This window comes from Cryptotermes secundus, unplaced genomic scaffold (genome assembly GCF_002891405.2).
Source record: "Cryptotermes secundus unplaced genomic scaffold, Csec_1.0 scaffold374, whole genome shotgun sequence".
NCBI lineage: Eukaryota > Metazoa > Arthropoda > Insecta > Blattodea > Kalotermitidae > Cryptotermes > Cryptotermes secundus.
This window is the reverse complement of record NW_019741302.1, coordinates 1,260,428-1,278,200: the sequence shown is the minus strand read 5'-3', so window position 1 is coordinate 1,278,200 and position 17,773 is coordinate 1,260,428. Positions and strand designations below refer to the sequence as shown.

The window sequence follows — 17,773 nt, the reverse complement described above, 5'->3', positions numbered from 1 at the left end:
ATGTGTATGTGAATACGTTGTAATATGATGCGATAAAACCACATTCCACGAACTTAATGACTCTACCACGAATATAAATGTATGTAAAACAGCCTCAGAATTCAATTGTTTAGTTGTGTAATGTTGTTTTTGCCTCCTGGGACATGTTTTGTATGTGCTCACGGCACGTTTCGGCCCTATACTGCCATCTTCAGGTCTATCTTGCGTCGATTGCTTCACTGCACACTTGACACTTTCAAGTGTGTGACAGTATGAATGTTCAGTGACCAAGTTGTACCCTGTTAATATAAATTAAATCGTTAATAGAAGCTATGTGAAATGTAAGTTCACGTATTGTTTGTTAGTGACAGTCATTGTTTGATGATCTTTGTTGCTGGGTGCGATTGATTCCAGATCGTGTTCTGAGTTGTGGATGATTGTGTGCTGTGCTGCGTATTGCTGGTGGTTCGCGTTCGTGGACTGGGTGGTAAAACAACATTCCACAACTAAATGGTAGCATTATAAGACTGTTCTACACACACACACACATATATAAACTTCAACCAATGGAACAGGGTGCTGAAATACAATATGTATAATAGTTTCCTTATAGTGTTGGCCTTGCCGACTGATAATGGCCAATAATGACCAAAATATGTGAAGGCGAAATTTTTACTTGTCAAACTAGTTAACACATCATGGACGTCTACTACTTACTTATCTCCAACTACACCTAAGTTTTCCAAATGGTCTCTTCCTTCAGGTTGTGTATGCAGCTCTTCTCCCTGTTATATGCTAGATGTCCCACCCATCCTTATCCCCATTGTCCTAGTAATACTCGTACATTCGGTGAGAAGTTCGAATTATGAAGGCCATCAGCCTCCTGTTACTCACGCCCTCTTTGCTACAAATATTCTTCTCAGCACCATGATCACAATAACTGAGGCTAAGTTCGTCTCTTGCCGGTCACGGTAGCCGAGCGGTCTAAGGCATGTACTATCTTCGCTCGCTTGGAAACCGTGATCGTGGGTTCGAATCCCACTCAGGGTATGGATGTGTAGTTTGTGTGTGTGCGTTTTTCTGTGTTTGTGTACAGGTAGAGGCCTTGCGACGAGCTGATCACCCGTCCAAGGAGTCCTACCGAATGTGTGAGATCTAGAAAAACAGAAGTGAACGGAGAAGTTCATGGAGGTAGGCCTAGGCCCACTGGGGCTGTAGTGCCAAGGGAAAAAAAGTCCGTCTCTTAATGTGAGAGACCTAGCTCCATGCTCATACAAGGAAGGAAGCAAGCAAGCTTATTAATTTTGTTTTTAAGATGTCTCCTGAAATATCTACGAGTTTTACGTTTTGCGTTGTAAAAATTATCTGCATTCGCTTGGTTTGGATTCTACAGCCATTGCAATTTATCATGTGTTCGTTGGTCTAATAATTTTTAGCATTCTTCGTCAAAACATAGTTTATGCTGCTTTAATTCTTTTTACATAATTGTAATATTCTCATAGATTGTTTCCCAAACCCTGTGTATGTCTAAATTATCGACAGAGTTTTCCAAAGCTGCAAACCCGGTTGAGAGGTTAACCAGATACATTTAGTTTCCACGACATTCGGCTTTTTGATATCGAATGTTTCCACGTTATACGTAATGTGTTGCTCGTTTACTTACAGTCAGTCTCTCCCTGACCTTTGCAACCACCAGCTAATGGTCAGTATCACAGTCACTTATTCTAAGCGATAGGACGTCAAGCATACGTGAATTACTATGGACAGCTTGTATTACACTTGTATGCAGTGTTCTCATACAGCTGACGGATTTCGTGAATCAGACGAGTATAATAACAGTACTCATTAAATGTACACCATGCAAGGGCGTTGTCCAGCTCCTGTGATCTCTCTGTCATCTATCTGTTCTCCACTCAGCGTACAGCGCATGCACATATACCTAGATAGCAGAAATAGTCATGCAAAAGCGAAATTCACTTTTTACCATCCGAAGATGTTTTTCCAGTTCTTGCTTATGAAGTATATTAAGGAATGTCCTCTCTGTGCCTAATTAAGGGCCATTGCATGAAGACATATAGGGGGAGTTGCTTTATAGCTCCACCCATTTTAACCCCTGAGTGGTCGTTTATGCCCCCCAGCCACTGTTTTCGTCGGATAGGAGGCTGCATGGATCCCACCCTTCACATTGCTGACGAAGAAAAGTATTGGAGTCGGAATATTTTTTGTTTTGCTACAGGATTAATCGATATCTTGCAGTTTTCGTATCCATTAAATTTCATACCAGTGCACTTTTAACCTGCGTTTTGTGTTGTTAACGAACTATCAGTGTAAAATCTATTCGCCCAAGGCTCTATCTGGGATGAAATTAGGTACTTCAGATCGGCACCATCTGTTGCATTGTGCCTTATTTTATTGATGAGTCGTGTGACGTTGAGTGCTGTGGTCCTGTTGTCTTTATCCTTATGCCTTAGGCATGTCGCGTGAAGGCCTGTATCCCCGGCACTAAATGCTGATTCCCTCAGGCACTGAAATCGCTTACCTCAATCCCATGAACGTTGGTTGGCGTTGCCATCAGCATGTAAGGATTTACCTTGTGTTCTGGTTTAAGCATTGATCAACCTCTCATCTACGAGGTCACCTTTTTTCGCCAGTCTGTTGAATTAATATAGGCATGCTTTGGCGGTATTTTAGACAGGCGGGGCGCCTGTTAAATTCGCTTAGCCCATCCGTTGTATGCGTGAAATAACTGGAAAACTGCAGAAGGGATTTTGAAGAAATTTCGCTAAAGTCGGACAGAAATGACGGGCACTTCATATGAAGATATACACGTATAACCCATTTCTGCATGCATCTCGAGCATAACCCGGCGAAGTATTTATCGGAGCGAAAAATGTTTCGAACACAAGCTGCTGAGAGAAATGAAACACACGTGCAATGTCCAGTTGACTTTTCCCATGAACCTGGCGGTTGCTAAGGTAATTAAACAACAAGAACGCGTACACCTACATTTGCGAACTTGCATTGTCAGTAATCAGTTGTGCCCTCCGAACACATCTGAAGAAGTCTCTTTGTCTCTATAATAATCAAACGAGGCTTTCTTTCTACCGAGTCTGTATGTCCACATACGTGTAAATATATATTTGATCAAAGTATAATTCATTTTGCTGCAGAAATGTTTTATTTTCGGTCATAATTGTTACTTCTATAAGAAAACAAACGCTTCAGTTTTTTCGGCATAAGAATAGAAAAAATAATTAGGAAAAATAAGTCCTGACTGAGTTCAGACAGCGTTGAAATTATATATATATATATATTGCTTTTTTATTCAGTGCTTTATTATAATATGACTTTGAAGCACATATTAAACAGTTTATGTATGTATGCGTTTAATATTCGTTTAGTATGTGCAGTAATAAGGAACCGTAGGCTTTACGGTTACTTTTCTTGACTGATTAGTCTTTCAGTATAGGCGTACAGTTTTAACTTCTCGCCAGTATGAGTAGATATCATACAAAGTGGATAGTTACATAGTATTTGTTTATTATAAGGAAAGAGTTGGCCGTAATGAGGATTATACAGATATTAGCATGTCTTCCTGCCGAACGCGGCCGTTAAGTGTATGCCGATACTAATACAGTCTTCTTTTTAGTATTTTTTTACTTGAATTTGAGTGACGCCACTTATAAGGCTTGCTAATTCGAGCTACGTCATTTTCCTTAATGTGTCTGTTGTTTCTAGTGCGACAGTTTCTCCTACCGATTGCTACTCCAGATATCAGCTCCATATATGGGCGTAGTTATTGAGGCGATTTTTTGATCTTCTATTGCAGGAATACTCACTAGTATGATATAAGCGTACTACACATTACATTATATTTCAATGTTGAGATTCTTATATGCCAGTTTCTGGCAACATCTCGCTGGTATGTTCATATCAGTCACTCAGGTTCCCACGATAGGATCTCATTGGCTGCATAATTTTGAAGCGATGTTAAGTCGATCTAGCTGAATTTATTTGGCCTCCGGTGTTTCTTATCCATTGCACTGTATAAATAGACGTTTGCAGGTTTCATCGTGTTATATATTCAGTAGGATGCCCTCGTAATGTGTAGGAAAATTTCCAGGGATTGTCAGAAATTGTTACAGAGACCTTAAACACTGTTTAAGGTTAACGGGGTATCGCATTCCCGAGACAACAGAAGGTTCACTGCTTAGCAACGGCCGCGGATATATAAGGGAGTTAATGCATTCGCCGAGTCAGCCTTGAGATAGTTGCCGTTGAAGTCGATGGTAGAAGTAATGAAGCATTGAAGCAGAGGCAGTAATTGTGATACCTGTGACTGTACGTGAGGACAATAAGTATTCTTTGAACCCAAGACCTAAGTGTAATTATTTGTCGCACTGCATAGGCAACACGCGACAATATTATTTGTGTTTACTTTTTCTCTACAGTTTTGGTCTACACATCTTACGCTCCGATAATTATTTACGTCTCTAGATACCCGCAGAAATGCATGTAGGTCGTCATGAAAAAGTCCAATTTTAATCGAAATTTGAATGTACAGGTAAACTGTAGCAGAACGCCCAAATGTTACATTTAATAAAAGCCCTTCAGTAGTTCTGTAGTTTCATGCGTACAGATGGACGGACTGATGAACGAACCTCAAACGAGCGTTCATAAAATACAAAAATGAGTGATCAGTTCTTAAGACATGCTTATTATATAAAACTACATGGATTAGAGACATTGAAGAGCTGACGGTCACCCAGGTGGCTTAGAAATTCTCCACCTTCTGTAGAAAAGGACTTCGTTGCCATAAAGATTAGTGTCTCCTGTGATGTAATGCGGTGCTGTCTGATATATTTTTACCGATGTTTCGATGGAATGCACTGTCTCGATATTCAGGAAACATCGGCAACGATGTACCAGACTACAAGGCAGCAATCTTCATAGTTCCACCGTGAGAACCTCAAATCTCTTTAATTTCCGCGGTCTCAAGAATCCGCCGCCGGACCTTATCTTCAGCCAGTTGATTTCAGTCCACATACGAGTATTCACACACTATTTCCTTAAGCTTCCCACGTAGGCCTACAACTCCTAGTTCTCATATGTGGTATCTTTTCTGCCGATATTTGAAACCAAAATGTTATATGCAGTTTTCATTTTTCCATATGTGGCCTTTCTACCTCATTCTCCTCGACTTGATCGCTCTTAGAATGTTTGGTGAAGAGCATAAATTGTGAAGTTCTTCATTATTTAGTTCGCTTCCCTCCCATTGTCTTATGTGCAGTTCTTCTCCGCATTCTATTCTCAAACACTCTCCTTCAACCTTTTGGAGGAACCTGCCTCGTCATCTTCAGTCACCACCGTGAAAGCGTCAGATCTCGCGCGCATATAAAAACAACAGCTTTGATATGTAGGATTTCAAATAGAAGACGGGGAAATAATCGATTCTGAAGTGAAATGTGTTTGTCGTCATTTTCTAAGCCAGCTGTTCTTAGTCTGCGTGACGCATCCCACTTTTGGGACTTGACAGTTGGCATGGGGGGGACAAGAGAGTTTGAAAATAAACCTTTCACTAATCATTAATATAGGTAATAGATAAATGCATATGAATGTTGGAAAAGAGAAGCTTTGGTTTTGCTGTTGAGGGACTACGACTTTTCCCAAAATAACATCTGAGACACAAGTTGCAAATCGTTGGGAATCACTGTTCCAAATAACATATTTACGCATGTATAGGCCGCGTGCGTGTATAGGCTGCAGCACAATTTTCAGACAGAAATTATAGAAAAAATAATTTTCTTGGAATATTATTTCAGGAGTAGAACACTCTGTATTACTAATTATGAATATATACTTTTTAAATGAAGTGTGATTTCGAATATAAGCCGCACCCCAGTTTTCCTCTTGAATTTTTGACAAAAAATGTGCGGCCTATACATGCGTAAATACGGTAATTAAGACGGGAATAAGGTTTCTGACCTGTCGGTTTGTGACGCGTTACATAAATGGCAGGTGCACTGATCTACCTTTCTTATAAGTTTTGAATTTTGAATCTGCCCTGTTTTGTGACGGATCGTTGTGCCTCCAGAAACTGGAACTGCTTTTCGAGTGAGCATATGTCAGAAGGGGAACCTGAGTAATTGTGTTACTATAGTGTCCCAGCTTTTCCTTAGACCTTCCAAGAATAATAATGATAATGATAATAATCGACCTGATTTAAAATTACATTGCCGAATATTCGATAGTGCGGGAAGTTCAGCTCTAGGCCTGTTATTTATACATACGCGATCCGTTTGAGTATGGATAAAAGTAAAGTGTTGTGAAATACACAGCACTGTTAACTTTTGTTGCTTAATAGTTGGCATATGAAGCCCAAAAATGTGCGAGATTTGACCCCCAAAATTTAGTCTCTTCGCAGACCCGTCATAGTTCATAACGGGATGGCAGTTCTTCCCACGTTTTTCGGCATCTCCGGTGTAATTTGCATGAAAGCCTCGGCGATCTTTGCCTGAAGGTTATCGCTGTCTGAGCTTCCTGCCCAACTCCCTTTGTGTCCATCGTTTCACACTAAGCATCCTAAGATCATCTACTCCATATCAGTTTTGGTCTTCCAATTCTGGAACTATCTGGTTTCAGGGGTGTGAGTTTTTTAATAGGATTATCGTGTAACATTCGGAAAACATGGTCTGGTCGTCGAAATCTTCCAGTTTTATGGTTTTAACAATATCCGGCTCAGAGAATAGTTCAGATAATTTATTTTTATATCTTATACGCCAGAATGCATTCTCACACACTGGGCGAAATATCCTTCGAAGCGCCTTCTTTTAAAAAACCCTGAAGCTCTCCTCGTTACTTCTAGTTAATGTCAAACTCACGCTCCTGTACACCAGTACGTGTCTCAGTATCATCCTCATCCTGCAAAAATCTTAACGCCGAGAATGTAAACGAGATAATATCGCTGTACATTATGCATTTGATAAAGCATCCCTAAGTAATCCGAGAAACTAATTATGTATCAGTGATATTCGGTTTTCTTGTAGTGAGAGTCTTTTAAAGCAGAGTATTTAATTTCGATATTTACATATGCTTAAAGGGGCTTCATTTTGTCTAACCTAGAGGCAAGTCCGTTAATGAAAATGCTTCAGCCAACGTTTTAAGGCGCGTCCACATTGCTCGTGCTCGTGTGTCAGAAGCTTACTGGTTTGCATACAAAGCCTTCGCATTTCTTCACAACAGATATCAACTCCAGATCCTGATTTTCCGGCAGCAGTAAGCTTTTGACGCACGAGCACGAGTAATGTGGACGCGCCTTTATATGCATCCAGTGCATGCCGCCTCCTGTTTAGACTTCTAGTAATCGTGTTTCCCGGGAGGAGTCCTTGTTCCTGCGCCGCCGATCGTCGCGACGCCACTCGGTAAAGCGTCGGAACCAACTATGCCGGCAAGGGGTTCTTTTTTATACATATATAACTCCTGCGGTGCGTGCGTTCGTGCCTCCGTGAGTGCGTCAGTCTGTACGAACTGGTCGGTGTTAAAATAGCGTTTATATTTGGGATCTCGCCTGTTGCTTGCGTAGTAGGTCTGCTGGCTGGTGCGTGGGTTGTTACACTTTGCAGGAAATTTAAACAGTGAAATGTGTGATATTTGCAGTAGCCGCTAAATGTGAGAACGTGCAAAGCGGCTAGACGTTCGTGCTTGCGTATGTACAGCCGTATCCCCGCAGGATTGGCGCCTCGTGTTGTCAGTGCTTCGTTGCAGTGGAATGTGTAGCGAACAAACTACATGGGTTAGTGACTGTTGTGACTTCGTACGAGGTGTATCAAGCTCTTCATTTTCCAGGCTGTGAGTGAGACTAGCAATATCCACTCCCACCAGCCGGTTCCTGCCAGTATTGATTCTGCCTCTACTTTTAGCGGGCGCCGTCACATTGCTAGGCTATTTGCCGGTGCTGAATGTGGGATATGAAGACAGCGTTGTGGCATATAACGTCATTTCTGACATGCTAGTGTATTCATGCATGGACTTTATTATCACGAGCTTGACTCCCCGACCCCCACACCACACACGTTTTTTTTCTAGCTTTCTATAAACCAATACGTATTCGGAAAGTGTTTTCAGAGGTTACTGTGGTTTAAGGAAAACCAGAATATGATGGTGTGCAGAGTAAAATGTATCTTATGATTTGCTTGATGAAGTTCTTCATTCCCTATAGTGACTGTATAGTTATTTGAAGGTTCCCTTCTTCTGGTATGTATCCTAGTACATGTAGGCCTAATCCAGAATCCATGTCAGTTTTGTGTTTTCAAATCAAAAGTAGTCTTAATTGGAGAGATTTGGTTATATTGTTTCCATCTGAAGTGGTCGCAAATACTTGTAAAATAAAATGATGACAGGTGGTCATGAGGGCCGTAAGTTTTTTTTTCCACAGATTATAGGCAGCACGTTTATCACATGTGTATGTGGAGCCTATAAGTTTGTTGCTTTCATCCATAACTCTATGCTGTATTTTTGTATTGAGTTCAGTATTAGACATTAAATAATTTAGGAAGAACATTAATAATTTTCCAAAAATTAAATAAACCCATTTGTATTGAAAACGTCAGAAATCATTCGGAATTTGTTTTGAATGTTATTCGTAGTAAACTCTGGGTCTGTCTTTTCTGTTTACTTGCCAACTTGAAGGTCGTGTGCGCATACAAAGAAAATAAGTATGGCTAGTGCAGACTGCTGACACACAATGGATTCTATTAGAAAGCCTTGGTAGAGGTCAAGTGTATTAAGAGCACGCATGTTACGTCACAGCATAGACAACTTGCATGTAAAATTACATCTGACACACTTGATCCTCGTGTTTCTTGTCATGATTTTGTACCTGTGTCCTTTAAATTTGGATTTCGAATTCTCCGATTTCATTTGCAGTAAGCGTAAATATGGAATATTTATTGCACAAGTTGTGTTCTTTGGCCTCATTACTGTACTGTATAGTGTTTGTTAGATATAGTAAAAACTTGCTGTTGAGTGCGAGATACTGCAAGTAATAGCTGTTAACATTCAGTATATAATAATGCATCTTTGGGAACATCTTAGTTGTGTGTTAATGGACGGGCGCAGACGTATTCTTTAGAAGAAAACGTGGCAAGAACCTGTATAAGGTTCAGCGGTTGATGAAAGGTATTTCCTTCTCATCTGCAGTGTAAGATCTGCCCATATTTAGAGAGACTGCTCTACCATAACAACAGCATCTTAATTTTTCACATTGTGCTGCAGAACGGTACAATCAGAGACGTGTAATAATTAACGTCAAGACACTGCTGAGCCGTAACGCTGGTTTGCAGGCGTATTCATCTGACCATGAATGTCCAACGTCGCCAGGTAATTCAATCAAAATTTATGCTGATGCTACTTATGAGAAGACTGGCGAGATTTGGGGAAGTGACACATAGTAAGAAGAACGAACCCTACGAACAATGCGAATGGAGTGTATCGTAGTGAGCGAAACAGCCTGCCCGATCTTAAGTGGTGTTAGTCATATTAACTGCAATTGCATAATCATCTCAGTGAGTGTGACCTCTTCTTAGCAGTCATGAAGAATGTAGACGATGATGACGACTTGGAGAGATTTAGAGAGACGATGTAGCGCACTCCGCGGAGGGGATTGTGGCCGTGTCTCTCCGTCTCTGCACATGTTGCAGCCATTCCCAGCCCTTACTTCCCGTGAACAGTTTTTGAAGGGTTGTATTGAACGATATTCAGAGACAAAAAGACGGGAGTTTAGGTGTTTCGTAATTCAGTTCAAGATAACAACGAAAGTCGCACTTTCGGCTGTGCCGATAATTAAGAGGAGATGAATTCGGAGTCCGAAACCTTTTTTGTAACAGATGCCACAGTGTTTATCCAATTCATGTTTTCCTTCCTGTTTGACCGATCTATAGTGCAGATTGCATCGATGTTCGCTCTCCCAAGGAACGGGTGATACTGCCGTTAGCAATGAAGAAACTGGAAGATTCTTTGGAGCTGGAAGTGTTCGAAATCAAAGATAGTAACGGTGGAATCGAAATGCCGGAATCTGCTGACCTGGGAGAAGACGATGATGATGACGAAATAGGTGGGGCATGTGCTCCTGGCCGTAAAAGACGTAAGAAGAACCGTCGGAAATGCAAGAGGAGCCCTTCTATGACACTTGCAGCGACACTAGCGGAACCGGAATGTGATGACATAGACGGAGATCCTCGGCAAGATTCGGAGGGACCTGTAGATGGCCGTGGTTCGAGAGGGACATCAGAGGGCACTCCTGGAAGTCGCAGGCCTACAAGTCTTCGCGAATCTCTGCTTTCTGTTCTGGGAAAGCTGGTCGTTTGGCGTCGGGGAGCTGGGAGGTATAGAAACAACGGCAGTGGAGGCGGTGCTCAGAATGGAGACTATCTTCTAGGCTTCATTTCTGCTGGTGAGTTAACTTAAGAATTTTCCTGTGTTTTTAATTCCTTGTTGGAATTTTGGAATCCTCATCTTTGACGATATGTACTAGTTGCAGAATATTAGCCTATTCTTTTAAACTCTTCGGTTCGCATGCGGTAAAACCGTTAACGTATTGTCGCGAGATGTTCCGTTCAAATCTTTGCTGCGACGCCGGCAATCGTGACTGACGTATTTCGCGTGTTCCTCAGTCCCTCCAAGCAGATGCCGGAATAGTGCCTCAAATTAGGTCATGACCGTTTCTGTTACGATTCTTTACAGTTTATTATTCATTAATCGCACTATCATTGAACGCTATATATCCTCAGCTACTGATAGCATCGTTAAATAAGCAATTGAAAATAATGTTCTAACCAACTCCGTGGTTGACGTTGGTCGAATTGTTAAAAGAGTGCGTCGAAAAGCATCTTCAAGTTTGGCGTTAGGGTACATGTTGCTTTATATACGCTCATTTCCTTTTTTGAAAATAAAAATGTTGTATCTGCTTGCTCTGATTTTTGTTTTCCCCTTCAAATCGATACTGCTTTTGCTAATTCAGGTTTTAGATCAGTTTCTGATTTCATGTTCAAGTAATCGACAATATCACATCTTTTCTTTCCATTTATGATTTTGCTAGTCGAACTATTTAATTTTTGTTTGGTAAAGAAAAAAGTCACCCTTTTCAACCCTATATAAACAACTGACATTGATTATATATTTCATGAGGAGTACTATGTTTTTATTCCTGTGTTTAAGCAAGTAGCATGGTGCTCAAAACAGAATTCTACTTTTTCCAAATTACTAAAAGGAAACTTAAAAACCCCTTCGCTAGTTAGAAGATTTGAATCATTATTACTTAACACTTCAGCTGTCAAACGAACAGGTTTTATGCAATGTGACTCATATGTCAGAATTTTATAATATTCCTCTTCCCACAAGTTAACGAGTTTCAGTTGTAGTAAAATTTTTATCGGATTTAGGATCTTCAAAAACCTTTGATCATTCTTTCTAATGTTTTCCAGCGTGTTTTTATGGCCCAAAATGACTTTTTTCTCGGGATTCGGAAGAACACACATTTTCCTAGGAATGCGGGAAGGAATTCCCGCGTGGAAACACAACTTCTGAGTGAATCAGGCTTTCTCAAAATCTGTGAATGACTGATGGTCTGTCTCATTGTACAAATGTTGCCATTTGTTCTTCAGTATCTGACGAATGCAAAAAATTGTGATAAGTAGTTGATCTTTTACGTCGAAACCCACACTGATGGTTGCCAATAATTTCGTTTGCATAAAAAGTAACCTTGATCGGTGGATATTGGATAGCATTTTGTATGAAGTTGATAACAGTGATGTTCCTCGATAAATACTACCGTACAGTCCGTTCTGTCGCCCTTCTTGTGAACTGGTACAGTAATAAAACTATTTCCACTGACCTGGCAATTCTTCCTTACTCCAAATAGAATTAATGAGTTGTGGATCTCAGACCGTAATGTTTTACCTCCTGCTTGAATCATTTCTGCATCAATTTGATCACTACCTGGCGAATTATATACTTTTTCAACTTAGCAATAGTAACTTGAAACTCAAAATGACTAGGATCAAGTACGAGGAGCGTCCCGTATATAATGTCTCCTATTTTTTAGTGAAAACTACAACAGATACAGCATAATAACGCAGTTAAATAGAGCAAGATTTCAGCTACTTACAGTTATTTTTCCATATAATCACCACCATTCATTATGCACTTTTGTCAGCGATGAACAAGAGCCTGTATGCCGCGCCCGTAAAAGTCTGCGCCAGCAGAGGCTAGCCACTTTCCTACAGCTACAATGACAGCATCGTTGTCTGGAAAATGTTGCCCACGTAGTCCATCTTTCATAGGCCCAAAGAGATGGAAGTCTGAAGGTGCTAAATCTAAGACTCTAAGGTGGATGTGGTAGGACAGTCCAGCCAAACTTTGCATTGTGCGCGGTGGTCCCCAAACTGGTATGGGGGTCTAGCGTTATCGTGTTGCAAGCAAAAGGTTGTCTGCTCCTCTTGCCTGACTCGAGAAATGCGGGCTTTCAGCTAAGTCAGCGTCGCCTTATAGCGTTCAGAATTAACAGCCTTGCCAGGCTCCAGGAAATCCAACAAAATCACACCCCGCCTATCCCAAAAGACCGTGCACATCACTTTCCCTGCCGTAGGCTGTGTCTTGAACTTCTTTTTTCTTGGGGAATCCGGATGTCGCCACTCCATGGGCTATCTTTTGGATTCCGGCTCGTAGTGGTGACACCACGTCTCATCTCCGGTGACGATGCTGTCTAGACTCTTGTCACCTTCAGCCTCAAACCGGTGCAGCAGGTGCTGACAGACTTCCATTCGATGAGTTTTGTGGTCCTGTGTACTCGTAAGCATCCGCGGGAACCACCTGGAACAAACTTTGCGATAATCCAGCTTCCCCAACATCGTTTCCAATGCATTACAGCTGATATTAAGCCGTGCACACAGTTCCCTGGTCGTTATCTGCCGATCTGTACGGATGAGCTGATGGAGGCGCTGTTCATTGTGAGGAGTGGCAGCTGAGCAAGGACGCCCAGGGCGTGGCTTGTCGTGCACTTCACTTTTGTCACTGCTGAAACGCACTACCCACCGCCTCACTGTGCTGACATCCACTGTATCGTCTTCGTACACCTTTAGCAAGCGTCGATGGATGTCTGTGGGTGCAATTTTTTCGGCAGTGAGAAATTCAATAACACATCTCTGTTTCGTACGCGCTTCTATGTCAGACGCCATTTTGGTAGACTGCTCTGCTGTCGCTATCTGTCGCACGACAACCAAACTAAGAGTACATTGGCGGGAAGGTTCAACCTTTACTACAACACCACCAACATCCAGCTCAGACGTTACATATTAACACAAAAAAACAGGAGGCATTATATACGGAACGCCCTTCGTACTAACGGTTCAACTGTATGTGTTTCTATCAGCCTAAAATCACTGACCCTGTATATATTCTATAGTTGAGAGAAGTAATTATTCCACCTATACAAAATGTTGTTGGAAACTGCAAGGAGATAACCATACTCATCCTTTACTAAGTATGGTCTCGGTTGGTTACCAATCTTCAGTCCATTTATTCCCCTGTCCAGGTTTCTAATGCTGTTCTTGCTGTGAGTTGCAAGCTCGTCAGTTTTGTATTTCCGATATTTTCTCTTTCTATTCCTGATATTCCTGCCGGCTTCACGTCTTATGTTGTGTATATCATACCCATTTATTTGTCTTGGATCATGTAACAATTGCAGTTTGGCTTCTTTCCTTTGTTCTAATAGTTTTGAACATCATTCATCAAACCATGGCTTATGCTTTTCAGCTCGTAACAACTTATGCTCTCCTTAGCCGAAATTGTGATATTCTGTTTTAATAGTTTACCAAGATTTATTAATAGCCACATCATCGTCTTAGTTTTTCAAAGGCACGAACCTACTTCAGATTTCAACCCGGTACCCTTCCTTGGCCTCTGCCTCGTTTAGTTTTGTGAGATTGAACTCCATACGAAATTTTTGTGCTGTTTGCTTTCTCACTGCCAGTCTTTTGCCTCCACCAGTTAGTGGTCAGTATCGCTGTTCCCGCCCATGAATGATCGGATATTTAGTACACTTGTAGTTTTCTCTCTGTCAGAGTGTGACCAATGTGATTGTGTCTTTCCATCAGGAGATGTCCAACTAAATTTATGAATGTTACGATGTGGGAACATTATATTAGTGACAAAGAGATTTTTAGATACGGTGAAGTTTAATACTCTTAACTCCATTATCATTGCTAATTTCGTGTATGCTCTCGCTTCCAATTCTGTTTTTGAAAATATTTTCCCTATTTACTTTGGCATCGAAATCTTCTAACAAAATTTCGTGTGGTATTTAGGGAATTTGTCGAAAACAGGTTCTAGTTCCTCGTAGAAAGTGGCCTTCGTACCACCAGTTTTATCATCTGCTGGAGCGTGAACGTTCAGAAAATAATATCACTCAACGACCTCTTAGTATTTATGTACGATATCATGTCACTAACAAACTCCACCCTCATAACTGCTGGTATGATTCTTTTGCGTTCCAAAAGAAAACTGCCTAATTCATGATTCTCGTTTCCCTTTCCATGGAGCAATGTACATGTAAATTTGCCTGCTGGTTTGGTGCCACCCCTGTCCCATCCGACCTGCGCTCCCTACAAAACTAACTTATAGTTAGATATTTCTTTTTGCAATTGCCATGAGCAAACCTTTCCTACACACGTTTTACATTGCGCATACCAAATTTCGTCCAATTCTCTTAGGGTAGTTCGTTTATTCAAAGAAGCGGTCCAAGTCATAGGGCCTTTGTAACATTTCGTAACAAGCTTATTTTTTACGGCGAGGCGTTGTTAGACTTACACCCAACCCCCAAGCTGGAGGACCACCCTTTTAGGCTGTCCACGGCTGCTTATTCACAGCTACCTTGCATATTTGGAGGCCGTCTCCTTTATCCGTTGAGGACGCACCATGCCGTAGTGACAAAGAACCAACTTCCGAAAAAAAAAAGTGTTTTATTACTTCAAAATATCTAGACGGTAACTTATGTGTCTTAAAGGTATGGTGGCCATAAATTATTTGCTGCATTTGAAACTTACATAAATCACAAAGTTTTAGAAGTGTCGGGAAACGGACTGAACTGTCCGAAAGAACCCACTAAAAAAAGTTCGCGTTAATTGGCTGCCCTCCCGATTTTGACGCTGTTGAAACGTACACAGCTGACAAACGCAAAATGGCGGTTTCTTCCCAGCAAAAGGCAATGTCTACGTAGTGGTGCTGGAAGGCAAAAGCAGTTATTCAAATGCAGACACAACTGTAGAATTTTGGGTTCAGAATCCGCACATGCAGTTCGCGAAGACGAACGGAATAGCCCCAAGCTGAATGCATGATGCGCCCTTTCTCGTCGTGAGCTGACTGGACCCTTCTCCTTTCAACAGAAGACCGTGAACAGCGCAAATTGTTTTGATATGCTTGAGTCACTTGCAGTCCCGCAGATGGCACACCTTCAAGCGAACGTTTTCTTTCAACAAGATGGTGTCCCTCCACACTGCGGCCTTACAGTGAGAGAGTCTCTGAATAAAAATTTCCAAATACATGGACTGGGGGGGACGGACCAATCCCCAGATATAACACCATTAGATTTTTCTTTTGAGACTATGTGAAAGACCAGGTAGTCCAGGCAAAAGTTAATAGTGCAGTTGAACTTCGTGCACGAATCAACAGTTCAGTTGTTTCTGTGACATCTCAGATGCTGGAAAACACGCAACGCGTAAACGAGTACCGTTTGGACATTCTGTGAGCTACAAATGACGCTCACTCTGCGATGTATTAAACTTGACGTGTAGTTCTTTCAAGTAAAGCAAACCAATTCTCTGTATCTCATATACTCTGTGTTTTGTATGTACTTGAAATGTGGTGAATAAATTGTGGTCATCCTGTGTATTACTATTTTTTTTACAGTTGTGGGACATTGAGTCATTGCTTTTACTTGGGTTTGAACTGTGACGGAGGCAGAACTGTTCTCCAGAATTTCTTTCCACAATTCAGGTATGATCATAGATCTCTTGAAATGACGTTATTCCCCGTCATTACTGGCAGTTGCACAGTCTCAACACAGCGGTTTCCTGTTTTCTTACGCGAGCTTCACGTCTCCGTTTACGAACGACATGATTCTTCTAAGACGAAGTTTGCTGTGTCATCGTAATTTCTCAACTTACTCGTGGCCGTTTGAGTGTGAATAATTTAAAATATTAGTGGGCAGTAGATCCTACTAGTGCATCAGTAATTTATGTCAAGGTAATTTCTACTTTATCGAATTTCTTGTTTTACTTTTCTCCAAACTGAAAGGTAGACAGCATAATTTAATTTAACATTGGAACAGGCCAAAGGATCTATCCATAAAGGTTGAAGAAGAAGAAGAAGAAGAAGAAGAAGAATTAAACTGTCGAACATCTCGTTTGAATTGAAAATTGAAAATGTTAATACAGGAATTATGACGAGGTCAATCAAACGGTGCTTAAGTGTAAATTGCATATATTTATGTATTTAAAGTACATGACTGATTTTGACGTTACTTAGCATGGTACATTTCAAAGAACAGTCTGTCAGTGGAAACCATATTCAGTAGAACATTTGTAGTCTCTATTGTAAATGGACAGTTACTGTGATTAAGAATGCCTGCAGTGATTCTGACGGTAACACATGACGTTTCTTCTTTCAGTTCAAGTGTGTGGAAGTTGGCTGTATAAGCATAGTCGTTCGAATAGGCCCTACGTCCATAAGTGGTAATTACAAGGTTTGAGGTCAGGAGAAAGTGGTTGCTTTAGTCTAAAGGTCCAAGGAAGCGTTTCGAAATATCGCGATCTCAGATTGCTCGTTGTGGGTAACAAATTGCATTCGCTTTCTGCAGTCAAGCCCCAGCTTTACTCTGCAGTTGAATTTCTCACAGTAATCTCCCTGCTCTTGGACCACAATACCAGTAGAATTAAATGTTCTCATTATGAACACGCAGTTCTGTCGTGTACGCTACGCTGCAGCTTGTCAACAAAATAATGTATCTGCATTGAACGTTTTAGTTAATATAGGTCTATGCAATTTAAAAGTAAAAGTGTTTTTATTACCTCTGTAGGCCTGGCAGAGAAAGCGAGTCTTTATTCTAAAAATTCGAATAAATCTCAAAAGGAAATTATTTTTTTATTGCTACTGGGGTCGGACTAAGTCCCTTGTACTGCAGCCACTTCTGGCGTATTGTACCATCCCCAGATGATAGGTGAGGATGATTGTAGAGCAAATGGTGGAATGAAGATTGGCAGGGGAAACCGAAGTACTCGGAGAAAACCTGCCCCAGCGCCACTTTGTCCACCATAAATCCCACTTGAGACCCGGGACCGAACCCGGGCCGGCGCGGTGGGAAGCCACCGACTAACCGCTTGAGCTATGGCGCGGCCCTGGGAAATTATTTAGACTACGGGGAATAGTACAGAGGTTTGTTATAATAAACGACAGGTTAACTCTTTCACATCTGGGTAGTAATAAAGTTATATTCCAGAACAACTTATAAGCACAGATGAACCAGTTTAGATAATGACTGCAGAGAGAATGTGTATGTAATTGAATTTGCACGTTTCATTGAGAAAGTAATGTCATTCGTGAGAAGTAACATGTACCACATAAGTGACGAAGATATTCATTCATTCATCTGTAATCTATCAAGACGACAGGTCCACAGTCTCTTCCAAAACAATTCCTCCATTTAATGCGATCTAGAGCTTTCTCCTTCAAATGAGAATATCTT

The 17,773-nt window shown here is 41.1% G+C and overlaps 1 protein-coding gene across 5 annotated transcripts in view; it reads left to right on the top strand.

Moving 5' to 3' along the window:
- Positions 1–17,773, top strand: part of LOC111872695 (phospholipid-transporting ATPase ID) — a 242,203-nt gene that overhangs the window by 135,069 nt on the left and 89,361 nt on the right. The window contains exons 1-2 of one of the 5 annotated variants that reach the window (XM_023866822.2): positions 7,500–8,232; positions 9,073–10,429. The exons of 3 other annotated variants lie outside the window; for them this stretch is intronic. In XM_023866822.2, coding sequence (XP_023722590.1) covers positions 9,973–10,429 — 457 coding nt within the window. In that variant the 5' untranslated portion in view covers positions 7,500–8,232; positions 9,073–9,972. Of the gene's footprint in view, positions 1–7,499; positions 10,430–17,773 lie in introns of those variants that run through there. One more of the 5 variants, XM_023866823.2, reaches the window with a different exon arrangement.